General features: G+C 36.8%; 2 protein-coding genes across 7 annotated transcripts; both read right to left on the minus strand.

Moving 5' to 3' along the window:
• Positions 1 to 4,718: 4,718 nt before the first annotated feature.
• On the minus strand, positions 4,719 to 12,452 carry inhbb (inhibin subunit beta B). Of its 2 annotated transcripts, XM_051906118.1 has the most exons (3): positions 11,952 to 12,452; positions 11,524 to 11,847; positions 4,719 to 7,013 (listed from the first exon to the last, which is right to left on the minus strand). In XM_051906118.1, the coding sequence occupies exons 2-3, from the start codon at positions 11,759 to 11,761 to the stop codon at positions 6,232 to 6,234; spliced, it is 1,020 nt and encodes a 339-aa protein (XP_051762078.1). In that variant the 5' UTR covers positions 11,762 to 11,847; positions 11,952 to 12,452; the 3' UTR covers positions 4,719 to 6,231. The 2 variants fall into 2 exon arrangements, with proteins under 2 accessions (XP_051762078.1, XP_051762077.1); XM_051906117.1 differs by having other exon boundaries at positions 11,524 to 12,452.
• A 1,459-nt stretch (positions 12,453 to 13,911) lies between these two features.
• Positions 13,912 to 20,310, minus strand: si:dkey-3d4.3 (ras guanine nucleotide exchange factor F). Of its 5 annotated transcripts, none has more exons than XM_051906116.1 (8): positions 20,144 to 20,310; positions 17,619 to 17,809; positions 17,416 to 17,498; positions 17,158 to 17,236; positions 16,991 to 17,031; positions 16,790 to 16,910; positions 16,495 to 16,675; positions 13,912 to 14,626 (listed from the first exon to the last, which is right to left on the minus strand). In XM_051906116.1, exons 3-8 carry the CDS (start codon positions 17,428 to 17,430, stop codon positions 14,032 to 14,034), a joined length of 1,032 nt encoding a protein of 343 aa, XP_051762076.1. In that variant the 5' UTR covers positions 17,431 to 17,498; positions 17,619 to 17,809; positions 20,144 to 20,310; the 3' UTR covers positions 13,912 to 14,031. The 5 variants fall into 5 exon arrangements, with proteins under 5 accessions (XP_051762076.1, XP_051762074.1, XP_051762075.1 ...); XM_051906114.1 differs by having other exon boundaries at positions 17,615 to 17,809; XM_051906115.1 differs by having other exon boundaries at positions 16,991 to 17,236.
• Between the last annotated feature and the right edge of the window lie 846 nt (positions 20,311 to 21,156).

Below are 21,156 nucleotides of genomic sequence, written 5' to 3' on the forward strand. Positions count from 1 at the left end.
TTCTTTCTGCCTTTCTTCCGTTCTCCAAAGGTTAAAATAATCCTATCCTTCAGAATACTGCCACAAAGCAGCTTCATTTAGCTCAGCCAATGGCCAGACCAAAGCAAACCTCAACATCATGTTTGGCTATGATGGATATATAATGAGTTTTGGATGCCAGACAGAGGGTAAGGGGTGGTTGACTGTGGGTTTTCAGTGTTTAGTTGCCCTTTTCATGCCATACACTGTACTATCAGCTCTTTCACAGTGGCGACTCTCTCCTAGGTTCCCTATAGAGGTGACCCTCATTGATCCCTGATCCTCCAGTCAGTACTAGGTAGAACCACGGCACAAATGGAAGCTTTGTTGGCTTGAATGTACGCTGGTGCTCAGGGAGTCAAGGGGTCAATGTGGAGGGGAGGAGGGAGGTGGAGAGTGACAAACCTTAGGTTGTTTCCTTGTGGAGTAAAAGGTGATTCCTTCGAACATGGCAGTTGGGAATGATCTTTTTTTTTTCTTTGATGAATCATTTTAGAATTGAGCTTTAAAGCCAAACATTTTGGTTTGGTTTGTTCGTTTAAATGTTTGAAGTAGCATAGGTCTGCGGACGTTGGAGAATTGCTGGATTAATGAACTTTTTGCTTGTTGGGCCACTCGAGTATGCTTTCAAGTTCTCAAGCTTTTTTACTCTGGCCTGTAATCCCCTTCTGAGAGTTCACAGGCCTTGTGCAGGTCAATTCTAGGGTCAAAATTTCAATCAGCATTTAAAAGTGATATAAAAGGGTGAAGAAAAATCATTTCTAAAGCTTGCATATTTGTCTCACGTGCACTTAAAGTCTAAATGCTGTTCCTCAGTAAATGCAATTTCTAAAACCTACCAAAAGTTTCTGCGATAATAAATTGCATGTTTTTCACATTTTTAGAATAATAGAATTTTTAAAAAAAAAATACACACTGCCGTTCAAAAGTTTGGGGTCAAAAGGCTTTAATAATAATAATAATAATAATAATAATAATAATAATAATGATAAAAAAAAAATTAAATTAAATTAAATTAAAAAAGCAGCACTATTGTGAAATACTATATGAATTGAATACTGTTTTTATATTTTAATATATATTTTTAATGTATTTTAAAATGTAATTCTTGTGATGGTACAGCTGAATTTTCAACAGCCATTACTCCACTTACATGATCCTTCAGAAATCATTCTAATATGCTGATTTGGAGCTCAAGTAACGTTGCTTATTATTATCAATGTTGAATGTTATCAAACAGTTGTGCTGCATATTTTTGTGGAAACCGTGATTTTTATTTATTTATTTATATATTTTTTATTTTTTTATGATTCTTTGTTCGAAAGAACAGCAATTATTTGAAATAGAATTATTTTTAACAATGTGAAACTGCAATTTGATCAATGTAATGCATCATTGCTTAATTAAAGTATTAATTTATTTTAATATATAATTTTATATATACAATTCATGTTTTATGTTTTATAAAAAATTGTTTTGTTTGAAAAAAATCATGCACTGTGTGTGTTTTAGGAATTGCACTTAGAGGAACAGCATAATAGACTTGCATGTGAACCAAGCACAACCTGAATTCCAGAAAATTTGGGACGTTTTTTAAATTTGAATAAATTGAAAACTAAAAGACTTTCAAATCACATGAGCCAATATTTTATTCACAACAGAACATAGATAACATAATAAATGTTTAAACTGAGAAATTTTACAATTTTATGCACAAAATGAGCTCATTTCAAATTTTACGCCTGCTACAGGTCTGAAAATAGTTGGGATGGGGGCATGTTTACCATGGTGTAGCTTCTCCTCCTCTTTTCAAAACAGTTTGAAGACATCTGGGCATCAAGGTTATGGGTTTCTGGAGTTTTGATGTTGGAATTTGGTCCCATTCTTGCCTGATATAGGTTTCCAGCTGCTGAAGAGTTTGTGGTTGTCTTTGACATATTTTTCATTTAATGTTGCTCTAAAACCTTTAGATACCTTCCAGCATTCATAGTCCCTTCCAAAACATGCAAGCTGCCCATACCGTCTGCACTTAGAGATGCTGGCTTTTGAACTGAACGCTGATAACACACTGGAAGGTCTCCCTCCTCTTTAGCCCGGAGGACACGGCGTCCATGATTTCCAACAAGAATGTCAAATTTGGACTCGTCTGACCATAGAACACTTTTTCACTTTGAAACAGACCATTTTAAATGAGCCTTGGCCCACAGGACACGATGGCGCTTCTGGACCGTGTTCACATATGGCTTCCTTTTTGCATGACAGAGCTTTAGTTGGCAACTGCAGATGGCACGGCGGATTGTGTTTACCGAGAGTGGTTTCTGGAAGTATTCCTGGGCCCATTTAGTAATGTCATTGACACAATCATGCCGATGTGTGATGCAGTATCGTCTGAGGGCCCGAAGACCACGGACATCCAATAAAGGTCTTCGGCCTTGTCCCTTACGCTCAGAGATTTCTCCAGTTTCTCTGAATCTTTTGATGATGTTATGCACTGTAGATGATGAGATTTGCAAAGCCTTTGCAATTTGATGTTGAGGAACATTGTTTTTAAAGTATTCCACAATCTTTTTACGCACTCTTTCACAGTTCTGCCCATCTTTACTTCTGAGAGACTCTGCCTCTCTAAAGGGGGTCGCACACCAGACGAGAAGCTCAGCGCTGCGCCTCGGACAACTCACAGGTATCGCACACCAGAAGCGCACATTATATACACGAGAGCTTAATTTTGAATTGACTCCTGATAGAAGAGCTGCGCGATGGGTGAGTTTTAAGTCGACAGGGAAACGTTACATATGCCTATGCTTTAATATTTCGCACTGAGGTTAGTGTACATGGAAAAATGGCACAACAGAGCAAAATGAAAGAAAAGGCTACATTTATTATACATTTTTTCCAATATTTTTAGACTTTACTCAAGCTGTTAAACTTACAATGTAAAACTAATCTATCTTGCAACACAGGATGAAGTCAGTATGTACATTAACGATGATTTGAGAGAAATATTTTGAACAACTTCCTGAGTCGTAGCTGGGCGCTGCGGACAGGTGCCCAATGTCGCCGCTGGTGTGCGTAGAAATGCGTTCGAATTTTAAAGACATGGCGCTGAGCTTCGCGTCCGGTGTGCGACCCCCTTAAGATATCCCTTTTATAGCTAATCATGTTACAGACCTGATATCAATTAACTTAATTAGTTGCTAGATGTTCTCCCAGCTGAATCTTTTCAAAATTTCTTGCTTTTTCAGCCATTTGCTGCCCCCATGACAACTTTTTTGAGACCTGTAGCAGGCATGAAATTTGAAATGAGCTCATTTTGTGCATAAAACTGTAAAATTTCTCCATTTAAACATTTGTTATGTTATCTATGTTCTATTGTGAATAAAATATTGGCTCATGTGATTTGAAAGTCTTTTAGTTTTCATTTTATTCAAATTTAAAAAAACGTCCCAGCTTTTCCAGAATTCGGGTTGTAGATCCATATGTGGGCTTATGAAATTATAAGCATATTAACCCATAATAATGACCATTTTAATGACAAATTATGGCAGGTATGTGTCTGTATGTTGTTTTACATTCGATTTAGTCACCATAAATCTCTTAACACCTGTTAACCTCAGATGCTGTTTACAGATTGTATTGTATGTGTCTTGTCATGTGAGATGGTTTGAGGTGTTTTCTTAACGTGTGTGTCTTCATGAGTTTGCCTGCAGCGTAGCTATGGTGTCATTAACATTCCAGCAGTCATAGCGGCACCGTTAACACTCCGCTACATGACGAGACAGCTCTGCCTGTACCTCTCTACCTGCTGCACTTTCTCTCTGAACGTCTCTCTTACTTTTCTCACACCCGCCTACACAAACAAATACATATAAACACATACCAACCTACATAACTAAGAAACTAAAACCGAAATATTTATTTTTGTTACATGTGGGTGTCAGTTCTGACTCATATCATTCTTGTGCTGTCATTTTGAGAGGACTTCTACAAACAAGTCATTTTTCACACCTTTTCATCTGCCTCTCTTGACAGATGCAAGACAGGTACACTTCAGGTAATTATCTGACTTGGGTTATGTGGTATGTTTTGGAAAGTGCTTGTTGTTTTGTGGTGTTGTACCAGTATTTGGCTGAAACGCCCTGACCGTTGGTAGGTGTGCTGGCCTGGTCTCTCTGTTTGCCTAAGGTTTATTTTAGTGCCGCATATTTTGCATTTATACCTGTAGGGCTGAGAAAAGGTAGTACTTGTTGATGGTGCTTTCAGGGGATCCACTCTGATGTAATCAGTCTCTGTGCCTACATGTTGTGCAGCGAGAGCCCTCTTGACTCTGAGCCAAGAATGTACTAAGAATGACAAATATTGAAACCATGGAGAGCAGTCATTTCATTAATGTGCAAAGTGTTAACCAGTGTATATATAAATATATACTGATGTTATCTCAATTTGTTGATCGATATCTCAGTGTGTGGTTTAAGTTAAGGCAATGTGTTCATCTAATGATGTTAACCGAGCGCTCTTGCAGACTTTGTAGAACCTGCTGCATAGAACCGCAGTTGCATGACTTAGTCTTGTAATCGTGTACAGACGAACTTTGGAAAAAAAAAAAAAAAAAAACCCATATAATTTTTAAATGCATAGAACAGTCAGTGAACAATCTGTATTGTAGTTTTGATACTCTGTTAAAAGCAACTCATTCACAAGGATGCAAAGTAAGAATTTATTTTAAAGTTACAAAATATTTAAGAAAGAATATTTTTATTTTACATAATCTGTACAGAGATGACATCAGTTTAACTAAATGACTTTGTAACAACAGCTAAGAAATAACTCTTATTAAATAGAAGACTGGAAAATTAAAGACAAGGAAGAGATTGTTTCATCGGTTTGCTGTACATATAGTATAAAAAAATTAGACAGAGCTACAAATGGAATCCATAATGTTGTACCCTGATTATTAGGCCTCTTGAGAAGGATAATAATTATTATCAATAATTATTTTACAAATATTGAAATGGCCTTGCCATCTTATTATAATAGCTAAAATATTGGCCTCTTTGGTACAATTAATTAGGTACAATAAATTTTCACAAAATTCAGTTTTACTACAAAAATAACATTTTCAATGGCAGTTTATTTATTTTTTTTTCATTTTTTTTTTTTTTTTATACTAATCCCGCAACTTTTCAGTGCAAACATCGTAACAATCATCCGCTTTGGAAAGCAAGCGAAAGATCACATTTCAAGTATTGATAAAGATTTAAAGACAAGCAGAAAGAAGAATTCAGTTTGACATAGTTCAGGATTACTATACATTGCATAGTTCGTGCGGCACTTTATATCAAAAGGACATGGGCAAGGGTAGGTCCATCTCTTTGTACCCTTTTTGAAGGCTTTGCAATATGCAAGTGCTTTAAATTGTGCATTTCGAGAGTTTTCGCAAGTGCTGTACTCCCTGTAAACCAACTGGACAGAATGGAAGCGGCTCCGCGGAATGCACACCGCTGCAAGCGTTTGTAAGTCACTGAACTGTGCAGATGAAGGAAGTGGTGAAGTTGGTGCTGTACCGGTTAGACCTCAAGATCTAGTTCTGTAGTCAGCCGCAGTCAAGAAGTACAGCGCATTAGTAGAACGGTAGAAGTGATTTTAGTTTCAAGATGATTTGTCCAGAGGTGCTTGCAGTTTAGGTAGAAGCCTCACGACGGATTTAACAATGCTGCAGACAACTAGAGTCATTGCTAAGGGAATGCCTCTGGGAATGACTGGGATGATGACATGCACTGATTTTGAAATCTCCCCCTCAGCTGGAATGATTTGTCATATTGTCTTAAACAAGCTGTTGAAGTGCTGATAGTAGAAGGGACATTGAGATATGCCAGTGCTTGTAATACAGTTTCTAAGTACTTTTAACAAAGTTTGTCATCTTTTTTGCTGTTGGAGAGGAAAGTATTGAGCCATTTTATTTAAGTCTAGAAATGGCAAACTAGAGAAAAACAATGTTGTTGTTCCCTTTCCCTTATCATGTCAAAGCCTTTTTGTTCACTAGAAGGACCCATCTGTCATACATCTGATGATCTACTGCTTGATGCACACACACACATGTGCGTGATTGTACTTTGTGAGTGCACAAATATTAACACAATCTATATGCATGTGGTTCAGAAAGACCATAAATATGACTGTCACTGCTTTCGTAACATGTCCTAACATGGATTTTGTTCAGGCACAGCCACACTCCTCCACGATCATGTTAGGCACATCACGCTTGACGATGTTGTACTCGTCATCGAAGTAGAGCATGGACATGGTGCTGAGTTTGGTAGGTATGCAGCAGGAGTTGACCGACCCAGGACTCATGCCTCTCATGCGGTACTGGTTAACCACTGCCGTGTGAAATGACGAGGCAGAGCCCGGAACACCTGCCATGTACGCTGGGCAGCTGCCTTCACAGTAGTTCCCATAGTACCCTGCTGGCGCGATGATCCAGTCATTCCAGCCAATGAGCCGGAAGTCAATGTAAAACTGCTGTCGGCAACACAAACCGCCATTGTTGCCGTCACACTCCAGGCCTCGCTTTCGGATGCGGTGCTTCCCCTCTGCCTGCTGGGCGCGAACCACCAGGAAGGGTCTGTGTGAGGGGTCGCTCGGGTCCACCAGGATGGGCAGAACGTTGGCAGCTTCGCATCCCTCGCAGTGGATGTCGAGGTCCTGACGGCGACCCCCTTTAGCCAGCATTTCCCTTACAGCCTCGGACACAGGGAAGGTGTGCCAGCCACTGCGTTTCAACTCAACACGTTTTTCCATCACGGGCCAGTGCATGTTCTGCCCACCGGGCTCATAATAGTGCACTCTCACTGTCACTTTCCGTCGCAGTCCCTTTTCCTGAGCACCTGGCAACAGCTTGAAGTACAGCCACAGGTTTGCCTGCAACACGTAGAGGTTCTGATTCCCCTCGTTGGAGATCAGAAAGTACAGGCTGGACTTAGATGGAGTCACATCATCTGTAAGAGACCAAAGAAGTTTGTTAATGGTGGTTGTTTATTACAAAACAAACTCCTTTATGCTTTTTATCAGATTTGAAAGGGCACAAGCAGGTTGTCATTCTGCTGATGACTATTTTTCCTTAGCCACATTCACTGACATAAACCACCCAACTTGTCCAGATATACTAGATGCCAGTGCCACAGTTCTGGGCCCAAGTCCAATTGGCCTCTTGGTTTGGGCTGAAGATGCTGGGCCGGGTAAAATAGTGGGGGTTGTCGGACGTGGGTCTTGCCCCAGGGGGTTCATTGAGTTCACAGGGAGAACTGTGAAAACCCAGAGCTTCTGGAGCCTCAGAGACTGACAACACAATGCACTGTGAAATGTATTAGGAGAGTGCTGTGGCACAGCCTAGCATTGAGCGTGTGCCCTTCAAATGATGAGGCATTTACATGACACTGGCCACTAGTGAATTGTGAAGTCCACGATGCAGAGTTTATATATATATATATATATATATATATATATATAGAGAGAGAGAGAGAGAGAGAGAGAGAGAGAATTTGATTGCAAAGATTCATTTGACCACCCAAGATAATTAGGGAAATTCAGTTATATTGAAAGTTGCACATGAATCATGTTCCCCCTAATCCTGATTTGAATGCCAGAGCTGTTTGGCACATTTTGAAATAGAAAAACAACAATGTTTGCCAACAGATTAGTTTGGTTTAATGTCAACAGCTTGACACAAAGGGTGGCTTCTTCATGTGATAGCTTGACCTCACACACAGTGGCAGTGGCTTTACATGCACTTGGCTCTCCCTGCTTTTGAGACAAAACTACAAACTAATCAGTAATAATTTTATCATACAATACTGCATGGCTTAATTTTCCAGCAAAAGTGTTATTATAGTTATGTCGAATGTTCTGATAAACCCTAACCAAGTTTGTAAAGAAAACTTTGTATATAAAGTATATATAGCAAATATAAAAATACATTGATAAACAAAAATGCAGCCAAAAGAATGATCACTTTTTTAACAATGTATTCCTGTGCATATATATAACATTTTAGTTGTATTTTTTTTTTTCCAAAAGGGCTGTTAAAACTCATTTTGCACAGTGCAGACACACAGTCAAAGTTCATCAGTGACAGAATCAAGCCCTGGAGAGGTGTCAGGTGTGAACATGTATGTCCTGAATGATGAATGTGTATGTCCTATGATGATAGGGAACACATTCACTGAACTGATTACTCCACCATTTCACCTTGTTACCTGCCTTTAAATGCCTCCTGGATATAAATATACTTGCATGGCCATGTGCTCAAGTGTTTCAGAACCTGTCTCAACAGGTCCTGCTTAAACTGAATTTAGTCAAACATGGCAAGGCTTTGTCCACTTTGCACTCTCCAGGGCAATGCAAACAGGGAGACAAGATGCTGTGTGTTGAGGCATACTTTATCCCCATCAATATCAACACTTACCTACATCAATTTGCCTAAACAGAATTCTTTCATCACAATGGCATCTTTGCCTTTGCATCAAATAGCTTTTTATTAAATAAAAACGGTCAAAACATTACAATTGTTTTATTATTATTAAACCGAAATATATATATATATATATATATATATATATTACATCTGACTATTTTAGAAGTTTTAGTATGCTTGCTTCTTCTGCAACCTGTGGTTGGTTGCAGCTGATTGGCATACCAGTTAAAAGGTATGTTTACTATCAGCCAGCCTGACAAATATTCATTTCAGCAATGCATTCAAGGTTATTTCTCAGTTATTGTAATCGCTATACAAAAAAAAAATTAGCTTCCACTTCCCTGGTAATTATATTTTTTATTTTGTTGGTACTTAAAAATAATTTTATTTTAGATTTGGAGTCATTTCTTAACTTTACAATGTGTTTATTATCTAACTAAGCTCAAAAACCAATAGCCTACAAGACACCAAGCATGCAGAATACTGCCGAAATAAGCACGGGCAACTGTACTTTTGAGAAAATGGATGTTAGGGTTGTTTCTGTGTTTCACTGAAGATTGATCTCATGCTTTAAATGCTTAATGTGAACTGCTTGTCGTAGATCAATAAGATCAAGACCATGGCATGCTGCCTGATTAGATTTTGACTGTCTGCCAATCAGTTAGCACTATAGGCTCTAATTTCCCTGCTTGGATCAAATGTCAAAAAACAAAGATTTTCTAAAGAGATCAATTTGGCTCTTTGACCTTATGGACACTGTGCCACACTGAATAATGTCTAATAATGAAGTCTTAATACCCCGTGCTGAACTGGTCCTGAAGAGTTCAGCGAGTCCGAATGGTTACGCTGACAAATGAGAAGCGAACATCTACCGCTCCGCTTCTGTGGCTACGGGACACCAAATACTTCTGAAATGGCCCATAGGACAGTGTCAATAGAGACCTGAAATTGGCAGCCGTCCTCTCCTGTACCTTGGCAGTCCGCTTCTTATTGCTCTCCTAAAGCATGGAGTGAGATAGGAGCCACCTTCTGGCTTGCAATCATACCATATAACAGGAGGGAAGAGCATGCAACGCGTGAGGCAGCCCAATTGCCTGCAGCTGCAGTGATTTGCACATTGCATACCTCACAAATTCCTCTTTTTGTATCTCTGAGCAGAATGGATCTAGGGTTGTCCTAATGCTATGCCCTGGCTAGCAGCCTTCACTTGAGGGGTTAGTGCCAGCTGGCCTTGAGGCAGGTGGGGGTTTGGAAAGCCAGCTTCATGATGCATTGCTGCTCAGTGGTTCAAAGGTGTCGTGAATAATAGGGGACACTGCAAAGAGGCCTGATAGAGCTTTGATATTTGAAATGCATTTTCAGAGTAGGATATAAGAAGGCCATCCCCCCACCCCAGCCTCTGTCACCCACAACGACTCAAATGTCTCATGCATTATTCTGAGTGATTTCTTTTGTTTTCTTTTGTTGTTTTTGTTCCCAATGTTGACATATTGGGTTTAGCAAGAACTCACAGTACCCGCTTAATAATTGCCTTCTTTTGTTGCTCTGTCATGAGTGTGCTCAGATCATTCTTATTGGAGCTAGAAGTCCGGATAATGTCCAAGCTAATTGTGCTGCAGTGTGTGAGACTAGAAGATAAAGAGTCCAGTTTTACAAGCATAAAATGTGTCAAAACGAGACATTGGAAAATGTAAAAAAAAAAAAATATATCATATTATAAAATATTACATATCTGCATATCAGTTGTCCTTCCTGATAATGATGACAGATTATAGCAGTCTATATAAAAATCTGCTGTATTTATTATACTTCTATTAATGTCATTTTGTTCATGCAAATTTACATTAATGACAGAACTAAACCTGCAAAATGTCATCCATGTTTTTTTTTAACACTTAACAAGCTTTATACATTTTCCTGTAAACTGAACTGAACCGCAAACCTATAACTGATGAAATGGTTCATAAAATGAAATCCAGAGCTTCATCACTTTGCAATTTAATGGGTAGCATTTCCATGACTTATTCACGTGTTCAGACAGGGTTACTGCTTAAGTGTTTTTAAAAGTAATTGAATTTACATTCACTATATTTCCATTGCTTTTCGTACCATTTCATAATTACCCCAAATTTACAGGTTATCTATGATTATGGGTACTCTTTATTTACTTCAAAGAAATGTATACTTCTTAAATAAAAGGCATTAGTTTTAACAAAACTTTTTACTGATATATTGTCTGTTAATAAGGCAAAAGGTGTGGAAATGTTCTTGCCCTCTTATTAACAAATTATCTGTAATACTTTGATTGCCATGTTTTTTAAGCTGTCTTGGCATTCTGAAGATGTTCTAGGATTTTAATTGCCTCAACACCCACCTAGCAAAGGTCATCATTTGACAAACTACTCATTATTTTCTGTCAGCATATCTAATTATATGTTAAGGGAGGGTCATGTATTCTAATTGCTCCAGTTACATCATACAAATATTAGATCAAGGATGCATGTCTCATTAACCCTCAAAGACCCACTGTAGCAACACTTGTTTAAAGCAGTTCAGTAATATTCTGTACTGTAATTCACTGTATTAATAACTGTGATAAGTTAAGTACTAACAACTACTCATAAACAGTGCAATGCATAGAACTGGAAAATGTGTTGCCTATGAAGGCAGTAGGCAGAGAAGCATCCCACTGGGTTTTGGAACAGACTCAGTGAATGTCACAGCTTACTAAAGTCATACAAGGAGGTCACCCTGGTGTACTGACACCATTGCTAATACTTTTGGTACAAAAATACTGGTAACTATTCTGTAAATGAAACATTTGACCTGTAAAACATGTCAAGTGATTGATGATTACACACCCCTATAAATTTCCTCCATAAATTAAAGTTACAACCAAGAAATCTTTGTACTTTGTACTTTGAAAGTTTCAGGTATTCCAAAATACACTTAAATATTATTTTATAACTAATACACAATGTCAACACTTCTATAAGGTAAAAGTAGCCATGCAACATGCCAGTTCTTGTACACACCTGACTCGGCGAAACTGATTATTTCCGACGTTTCTTCTTGCACCTCGTTGTAGGCAGCATGTCCATCTAAGTTGGGAATTTCAACCCTCCCGTCCTCCCTCACTTTACCCGCGTGAAGTTTCCGCAGCGCCGTTACCATGGCAGCTTTGGGAATGGGATGAGTGATATTTGGTCTCTCTCTCAACTGCAGTCGGTTCAATATGTGCCTTTTAACCGCCTCCAGAAAGTCCGTGTCCATTCGCCCTGAATCATCCGAATGCCCAAGTCCACAAGAGACACACTGAGACTCCTGAGACACTGTCTCAGCTCCCAGACTACACTGAACTGAGAGTATGCAAGCCATTAAACAGGTTACAGAGAGGATGTAAATACTCATTTTCTTAAATAACGTGTCCATACAACAAACAAGTCAGTTAATGAATTCCTACCGTAAAAAAAATTGACCTATAAACAGGACAGAGTTGTACTTCCAACAACCTCCTTTGACAGATCTCCATTCATCATCATGCTCGCGGTCATTTTTGAGAGACGTTCACAGAAAGTGTATGTAGTATCGCCCGGTAAACACATTGAGTATGAGGGCTAGTCGCAAAAATATCAGTCTTAATTGACGCTATTTAAAGAGCGCGAAAACGTCTCCTCATCTCCGGGGTAACTGACAAATTGACGTGTGTGTGAAGAATCAAAACAAACCGGTTACTAGTCTTGTAACGTATTCCTTTAAAGTTCAGTGTAGTCAAAACTCATTCTTGTTTGAAGACAAAATTTCAACGTTTGTCTTTCCACCGAATGTCATTTGCTCGTGCTCCTCTTCTCTCAGTAATAGTATTGTGAATTGTGTATGTTCTTTCGTATTTCTTCAGCCTCAGGAGGGATGTTGTCCTTTGGTCTTTTCTCTCGTGTAATCACGACACTAAAGCACCTCGCGCTGAAACTTTTTTATACTTCAAACCACGTGGGACGCCCAGCCAACTGGACGCGAGAGATTATATGAGCTAAAAAAAAAATGTTACGCTATCACAGCCTCATCGTCCCAAAAAGAGACCACTGGATCTGCATATGATACGTAACAGCCTTTTTCACATTAACTTTTTTTTTTTTTGTGACAATACAAGACTGCCTTGTTTGTCATAACATAACAGAAACCTGTTTTTTTTTAAACAGCAGAGCAATCCATTTAAGCATAATATCTAAAATATCAGTAGTTGTTTCTTTTAAAGTCAGTAGTTAGTGTTTTTAAAGTAAGAAGCAAAACCTGTATGGTTTGATGATGATTATATTATCCATTTCAGATTCATTTTCTGAAATATTTACTTAGCCTAAATAATGCTTTTGCAAGTCTTGAGACAAATTTCAAGAAAACCTCTCTAGTGTCGCTTTGTTTGCCAAATTAACACCAGTATTAATCGACTTTTTGTACTGCTGGTTGGAGGATTGCAATGTCAAATTTTGTTCTTAGGTGATATGGCGCCATCTATCGCTTCAACAAAATAAATACACGTTACATTCTCTAGGCTTTCTGGTGCCTGACACATTTTACTTTACATTTTAATCCTGGGCTTTTCTCTTTCTTAGAACAAATCTTTAATAATTTTGTCATATAAAATCTGTAATATTCATAGGTATCATTGTGAATATTCATTGCGTACATATTTAATAATAATGTACTTAATATCTATTTAATTTATGGTTTCTGCATTTGTAAAGGTAAAGATTCATTCCGTAACATTACTTTTGCCATTGTAATCCTTGTGTATTGATGCCATCTCTCTGTAGCATTAAACAGACTGTTTAAAAACACCTGTTTTTTTGGGGAGTATACAGTATGTGCCACTTCGGAAAATACAACTTTTTTGTAAATATTGCATCTTCATATGGATCATCAGCATATATAAACACTTTTTAGCTACACATGTTGTGTGGTTTGTGCTAAAATATAACAATTGTAATTAATTCCCAATAGAATGCAGTTCAATACTATTTAAAGATTGTAAAAACCTTGTAAAATGGCTCATCTTGTGTTCAGTTCTTTGATGTCACTTGCCATGGGAAAATCTTTTCGAATTATGACATTTTTCATAATGGAACATTTTTACTTGGTATATTATCCATTTATATTGTGGATGATGATCTACATCTGGTTATCTTACAGATGTGAAATGTTTTTCTGTCTTTTTTAGAATTAGCTGATGAATGTTGATAACTTAATATACTCAAACAAAAATACTGTGTAGAATAATCCCAAGAGTTGAGGTGATTGTTGAATATGCTAAATATCTGTTTAATTTGTGCATTATTGTCTGTGCATATTAAACAGGGAGAAGAAAATATTGTGCCATACAAAATGACAAACTTCACCTTCAAGGTAATAATTACAGACACTGTAAAGAGTTTGTACATGATTGAATTCGATTTTAATGCAAACGTTCTCCCACAAGGATATGGGTATTGTTGCTAAGCCTCTTTCATTTCTCACAGAGAAAGTAGAATGCACTGAAAACACCAGATTTATGCCACTGTCATATGCCACACTGAAATCATATGCTGTCCTTGTAGAGGTTTACCACCCAGGACTAACAGCAAGTCAGGCATATGGAGAAACATGGCGTCCTCGTTTTCGTCTGTCAGGTCACCACTACTCCGCTTCTTATGAACAGCCTCCTGATTCTCAAAGGTGAGACAGCTTCCTTTTAGCTTAGTGTCTTTCAGTGTAGTACTCAAATCTGGTAAACACTTCTTATTGTCCATGTGGAAAGTCTGGAGCTCAATACAGGGCTCTTGCATTGTGCTGTGGGACGGTTGGCACTTGTTCTTAAATAGTCTTAGCTTGTTATTGATGCTGTAAGAGTTGGGTATTTCCCTGAAAAAGACGCCGTTTTGTGCTGTTGGCTGGAAACTCTGGCCCAGGCCAATGCTGCAGTGATGGATCCGGCACAGAGAGGCAGATCCAGGCAACAATGCTAGCTTCTTCCAGGTCTGTGTTGTCAAGTTGAACCTCCACATGCTGTTCTGAGGGGAACTCTGGGTTTCCCCTCCACCAAAGATGAGCATGCTGTCTTTGAACAATACAGCAGAGTGACCAACCAGCCTGGAGGGACCTGAACTGCAGAGTAAGAAATAAGCATAGTATTAGTGTTTAGATGCTTCTTATTAGTTTTTCCCAAGTCACTTATTTTTTTAAAACAGAACTTGCATTCTCTAAAATGTAAGGGCAATTGCCACAACTGTTATCGGACATCTCAACACTATTGCATGTCTGCAAAATGTAGTAACAAACAAACAAGAAAATTGCTAACCGCACAGTGAATTCAGTCACGACTAAAGTCTAGCAATTTTATTTTATTATTATTTTATAAACTGCATAGAGCAAAAAGTATAATACTTAGTTTATAATCAGAATATAGTCACTTAAATAGTCAGGCCTAGTGATAATTAAATTATTCAAATGTAAAACGACATAAAAAAAGATGCGTCCCTCAGTGTTCCTCCTCAGCAAAATTTAATTTGACCATCGGTTTTCTTACTTTTATGTATAAAAAAAAAAAAAAAAAAAAAAAAAAGCATCAACAGTGTAAATTAAAGATTTATTGTGCACTTTAGTTTTAGTTTAGATTCATTTAATAAAATGTGAGTTTTCACAAGTTCAAACAAGTTCAAAATGTATTTCTAAACCTAGTGATTTTATAATGTTTAATATTGATTAAAAAGCGAAACTGAGTGAAATAAATATTACAGGAAATGGCTAATATGAGCAAATAAATGCTCCTCTGCCACCATCTGCTGGTTATAGTGGTAATTCTTTTTTTATTTTTAAATAAAAGTGTTTTTTATTAAATGTTGGATTTCCTACATCTTGAAACGTTAAGTTTACAAATGGGGACAATCTCAGAAGGATGAACAAACAATGTTTTTGGTCATCACAATAAAAGTAACATTTGAAGTGCTGGCAAGATGTTGTGTGTGGTGTCCAATAACAGACACCATGTTTCTTATTTCCAACGTTCACAGTAGCTTCAAGTCTTCATTGCAATTAATACAACTGGTTTATTGGCAAATTAGGTAAGTGTGATAACTGCATTAAAATATAAATACAGCATTAAAAAGTCAACCACTGATTTGTGTCGATACACAGCGAGTACAGAATGACAGCTAACAGTTCACCGGAAATGCCCAAGCTGGCTTATCGAAAAAAAGGAAGTAACTGTGCATATGGTCAATTAAAAGCTAGACAAGCAAAATAAATTTGTATTAAATAAAAACATTTTTGCTAGACTTTTTTTTTTTTTTGATTGAATTCAGTGTGCAGTTAGCAGTTTTCTTGTTTGTTTGTAATTACTCTTTATGGCTTTACGCACCTGAAGCAAAAGCATTTTTTATCCAATTGGAGTGCAACAATTTTTTCTAGTTTTTGCAAAATGCAAAAATGTAAGTAATGTAGCATCCAAAACATGTCAGTAAATTGACCAGTTTTGTCAAGATGAATGCCATTGTGTATCATACTGAGCTTTTTCAATATAGATTTCAACAGCAGATAAATGTTTACTGGGAAAATTCAATACTACAGAAAATACACAGAAAAAATATGCACATTTATATGCACATGATACATTTATTTCTGTGTTACAAACAGAAAACATTCTGTGTCATTGAGATTCTAATGAATAAACATATATGTCTGACAGATTTTGTTAAGTTAATGAATAATTTTGCATGTGACGGCTCACACGATGAAAGAATAATAATAATAATAATAATAATAATAATATTAATAATAATACGTTTTATTTCTAATGCGCTTTTCTTAAACTCAAAGTGCTCAAAACGAATGTTTAGAAGTTGTGTCCGAAGACTAAGAGTATAACAACTTCACTAAGAATCAAGTTACCAGTTGTGATCATCAAGCCAGGGAATTTAGTTAGATAGATAGACAGACAGAATTAAAGAATGATAGATGTTAATAAAGAAACTCACTGGAATTTGATGCTGCTCCAGGTTTGACTGGCAGAACTCCAGCTCCACAGGTCCTTCTGTTCCCTCAGGCCCTGCAAGCCACCAAAGAGGTACATACAGTCCTGGAATGTCATAGCTGAGTGACCATGTCTGGGACCAGGCCCGCCTTGTGCACTGCTCAGTAGCGACCACATCCTGGAATCTAACATGTAGAAAATATAATTAGTTTGGAAAGGTCATTCAGCTATATGTAAATTACAAAAATCATCCCTGAGGTGGATAACAGTAAATATTTTGTCTTAGTGATAACACTCACCAAAATCAAATTTCCAGAATTCTTTTGTTGATCCTCTTATATCAATGTATCCCCCATAGACATACATAGATGACCCAAAGATGACAGCACTGTGCCCTTTTCTGTTTGCTGGTGTCACTCCCTACAAAAACAGTTCACTATAATAATAAAAGGACCATCAAGTGTTTCAGCTGCAAGTCTTGTAAAATAAAAGATGTTTACCCATAAAGTTCCTGTTTTCCAGTTAATCCAGCATTCTTTAACTGCAAAGAATATAAAACTGAAGAGGTGAATAACAAAGTGACATATTGCTGTGTGGTAAAACAAAATCTCCATGAATGAATTTATTAATTTTCTCGTGGCCCCCACTGAATATGCAATAAAAATACCTATATCAAACACCCAAAGAGGAATTTTTGAGTTAGTATACGATGAATCTTGCATTCCTCCGAAGACATAGAGAAATTCCTAAGAAGAAAAAGTGGAAATAATTATATGATTATAAGAAATACTATATATGTGACATGGCCTTTTTAAGGAAAACTACTGTACTGTAGAATATTGAAATCCATGAAAATGTATGTAAATTGACATTCTACAGTGCCATATTGTTCCTCATAACTGGTGAATTCCCAATGCCCAATTACCTGATGTGCTACCATGGTGTGCTCCTCCAGTTCTTCAGGTGCTTCTTCACTATTGCAAGGAAGCTCGGCCCACTCATTACAGACTAAAAATATAGACATTTCCCCAGAATTATAATCAGTCAATGCTGCAGGAACCATATTCTGTGCAATAACAGTGTTCAAAGCAGCAGACAGCCACAGATAAATAACAATGACATACCCACATTATATTTCCAGAAATCTCTCAGTGAGCATTTTTCTCGACCACCTAGTAAGTAAACATGTCCTCTGTGGGCACAAGAAGCATGCTTGTAACGGTCACATGGTGCAGGGCAGTGCTGCGGCACTGGGGTCCACAAACAAGCACCGCTCCCCTGGTTCATGCCTGGGCTTTGAGAGTCTCATGGGTTAGTCCCTGTGAAGAAAAGCATGAAAAACAAGGGCTACTAATGAAGTCTGGTTAACAATACTTTCTCTATAGAATAGCACAGACACAGCAGAACAAGAATATTGCAATGAAAGGAATTTTTATTATCGTGTTAGGTAATACATTAGGTAAGTGTTGAGCAAATATTTAACCAGAAAACACAAGCATTTCTAGTAAGCAACACTGCAGATTTTAGACCATATAATATGAAAATTGCTTTGTTCCATACACAAGAAGTTAATACTAAGAAACTTACATTTTAGACACTAAAATGTAAAAAAGGTTAGTTAGGTACTAAAATGGTCTATTTCACCAACAAAAATAGCCACAGAGTTGATCGAATGACTCGGTTGAATTGACTCTACCCCATACCCACATACTGACATAATGTATACTGTATGTATGAATATACATAGTGATTATAAAATTAACCAATCATATGCTTACATACAACAAGGCACAAATGTTATTTCCTGTTCTTTTTGTTTATTGTTTACAGACACCAATGCAGTTTCCGGTGTACCTATATCTTCTCACTCACACTCTCTTTTAACTTTGAAAAATGCACATTTCTAAGTACAGACGAAATTGTTGAAATTTGAATGTTTAGTTATGGTTTAATATGTAACAAAGTAATTGTTTTAAACAATCACTTAACACCTCACATAGGGTGAAGTCAGCTAAAATGGGCTATCAGGTAAAATGTGCCAAATAAGGTTGTAGCGTCATATCTCTTTAAATTTTCACAGCCAATCACAATAACTGATCTTGTATTGTTACTTCAACACTTCTTGACATGTAACAATAGTTTCGACTGGTCTGAGTTTTTTAAGGCAGGCAGGGCAGAGTATTAAATGAAGCTTGTCAGAGAAATTGTAAGGAAAGTGAGACTGACATAGTAAATTTCATTCATCACTAATAAGGGTACTAAAGCAATTATAAGTACCCTTACCAACAAAGCAAAGGTTTATGAACAATGTTTTGACATGCTCTTTCAAATAAAAAAAGTTTAATTTTATTAAGAAATGGCTTGTTAAACTAAAATGGGCTGCATACACACACACACACACACACACACACACACACACACTTTTACACAGAAATTGAGGGTGAAAATAGGTTTATAGGCCTAGATGTATCCATACAAAATCTTAACAGTCTTTAAAAAAAAAAAAAATGCATTGCAGACAGTATGGCAGGAGGACAAGCAAAGGAATGTAACAGAGAGATAAGAGAAAGGGAAAGAAAGGAAGGAATATGTCCATACAGTGCTATCTTAAGACCTATAGTTACAGGAAATGTTAAAGTGAATTTTTTGTTGTTGTTGTCAAAGATGTTCTAATCTTTAACAAAACGTTTGACAGATATTTGACAAGCATTCACACATACATGCACACAAAAGACACCAATGCACAGAAACGCATACCTATACAACATGATCAGTTCATTTTTAATTGCATTTTTTAATGAAATATTTGTTCAACTTTCTATTTAATAAAATAAATTTATGCTGTTGTTGCTATGGCACACTAAAGACAATAGTGTCAATTTACTGTTAAAAATAAAATGATTTCAGCCTCTTTTTATATTGGCCCATTTTACCTGAATGTTGTGCCATCGCTCAAGAAGGGACCTGCTGATACTCTAACTCTCATAATTTTAAAACATTTATACTTTTTCACATTTAAAAAATACATATATATTTAAGAGGCCCATGCTAATTTATAAAAATATCATTAGATCTCATGCATAGCTTATTTGATGCTATTATAAATTATTTACCAAAACGTGGCCCATTTTAGCTGACTTCACCCTACTAAACCTAAACATCTAAAATAACTAAAATCTGATATGTTAGGTGACGTTTAGTGAGGGATTCATAGTATTAGTCTTACCGTAAACATATATAATTTTAAATATACGGTAATGCAAGAATAGAATACCCTTTGTATTGTATTGTACCGTTTGTTTATTTTGATGTACTCACCACCGCGTGATCTTCTTAACATATACGCCCAGCCCGTTATACATCCACTATCATTCGCTTTTGAAATGGGTATATGAAAGTAACTAAGATACATTGTTACCTAATCGCTTTACAGTGGTCGCTGAGTATTTACTTGCACACATAGAAACAAGAAGTTTAAATGTGATTTGTTGCTTAAGAAAGTCCTGAAAGTGTCACATGACCGCATTGAAGAACTGTTTCACAACTTGATAGCAACGAGTGGTGGATAGAAGTCCTCGAGAGAAGCGCAAATGTTTGTGTTATTTTTGCCTTTTTGCTGACTGTAATGTAAATGTAGTCTTAAAAAAACTTACCGCTCAAAATCGTCGTTGAATGTCTGCCCTCTAATCTTCATCTGAAAGATGAAGAGCGATGTTGTGAACTATCGCTGCCAGAGTGCCAGTACAGACACGAGAGAAGGAGGGGCGAAGAAGAGCCTCCTGTTGCTTTACTTCTTTCAAAAGAGCATCTCTGACTGTAACTGAAGACAATATGCTCCCACTTTTAAAACAAATCTCGCGAGCAAAGATTATATTATATTATATTATATTATATTATATTATATTATATTATATTATACAGATGTTATTCATTTAGCAGAAGCCTTTTTCTTTCTCTTCATATTATCCTTAGTTTTTTTATGTTACCAATATGCTCAGAAAAGAAGAGAGAAGAGATTCCAGGACTAACCTGGTAAAAATAAAGTTGAAATAATAACAAAATGGGAATAATAATAAATATTATAAAATGTTTACATAAATGTCTACAATATTCTAGTTAAAACAAATTTAAATAAATATTATAAATTCTCTCGTTTGGTCGTATACTGTTTGTAAACTCTGAAGCCTGACCACCATCTTGTTTTCTAGTATGTTGTTCTGTGACTTTTTTAAGTTTTTTAAACAACATTTTCATAATGTCTTTTAAACTGTGAACAGTTTTCATACACAATTACAAAATTAGATTCAGCTTATGCTAAGCTCTGGAATATTTGTAGCCTACAGTTGTATTTACATTGGCACCTGTACCTAATGAGAATTCACTGATGTTGTTATTAGTGCTGCCTACATCGCCCAAGTACTAAGTCTGACATTATGCTCAGTGAACCTCATGTTCATTTTCCAAACACCCTGAGGGATTTTTCATAATAGCAGGCCAACCTGAAGGAAGTACTACTTAACTCAAACATTTTTGCCCCTACAAGTGGAAACAGTGTCTTAGGTTATGTCTACACCAAAGTATGGGATACATACATATAGTGTCTTACTTAATTCAGTCTTCCATTTCCTTGAATACCAGTCACTCTAGAAATGAGAGAAATTGCTTC

This window comes from Ctenopharyngodon idella, chromosome 9 (genome assembly GCF_019924925.1).
Source record: "Ctenopharyngodon idella isolate HZGC_01 chromosome 9, HZGC01, whole genome shotgun sequence".
Lineage (NCBI taxonomy): Eukaryota > Metazoa > Chordata > Actinopteri > Cypriniformes > Xenocyprididae > Ctenopharyngodon > Ctenopharyngodon idella.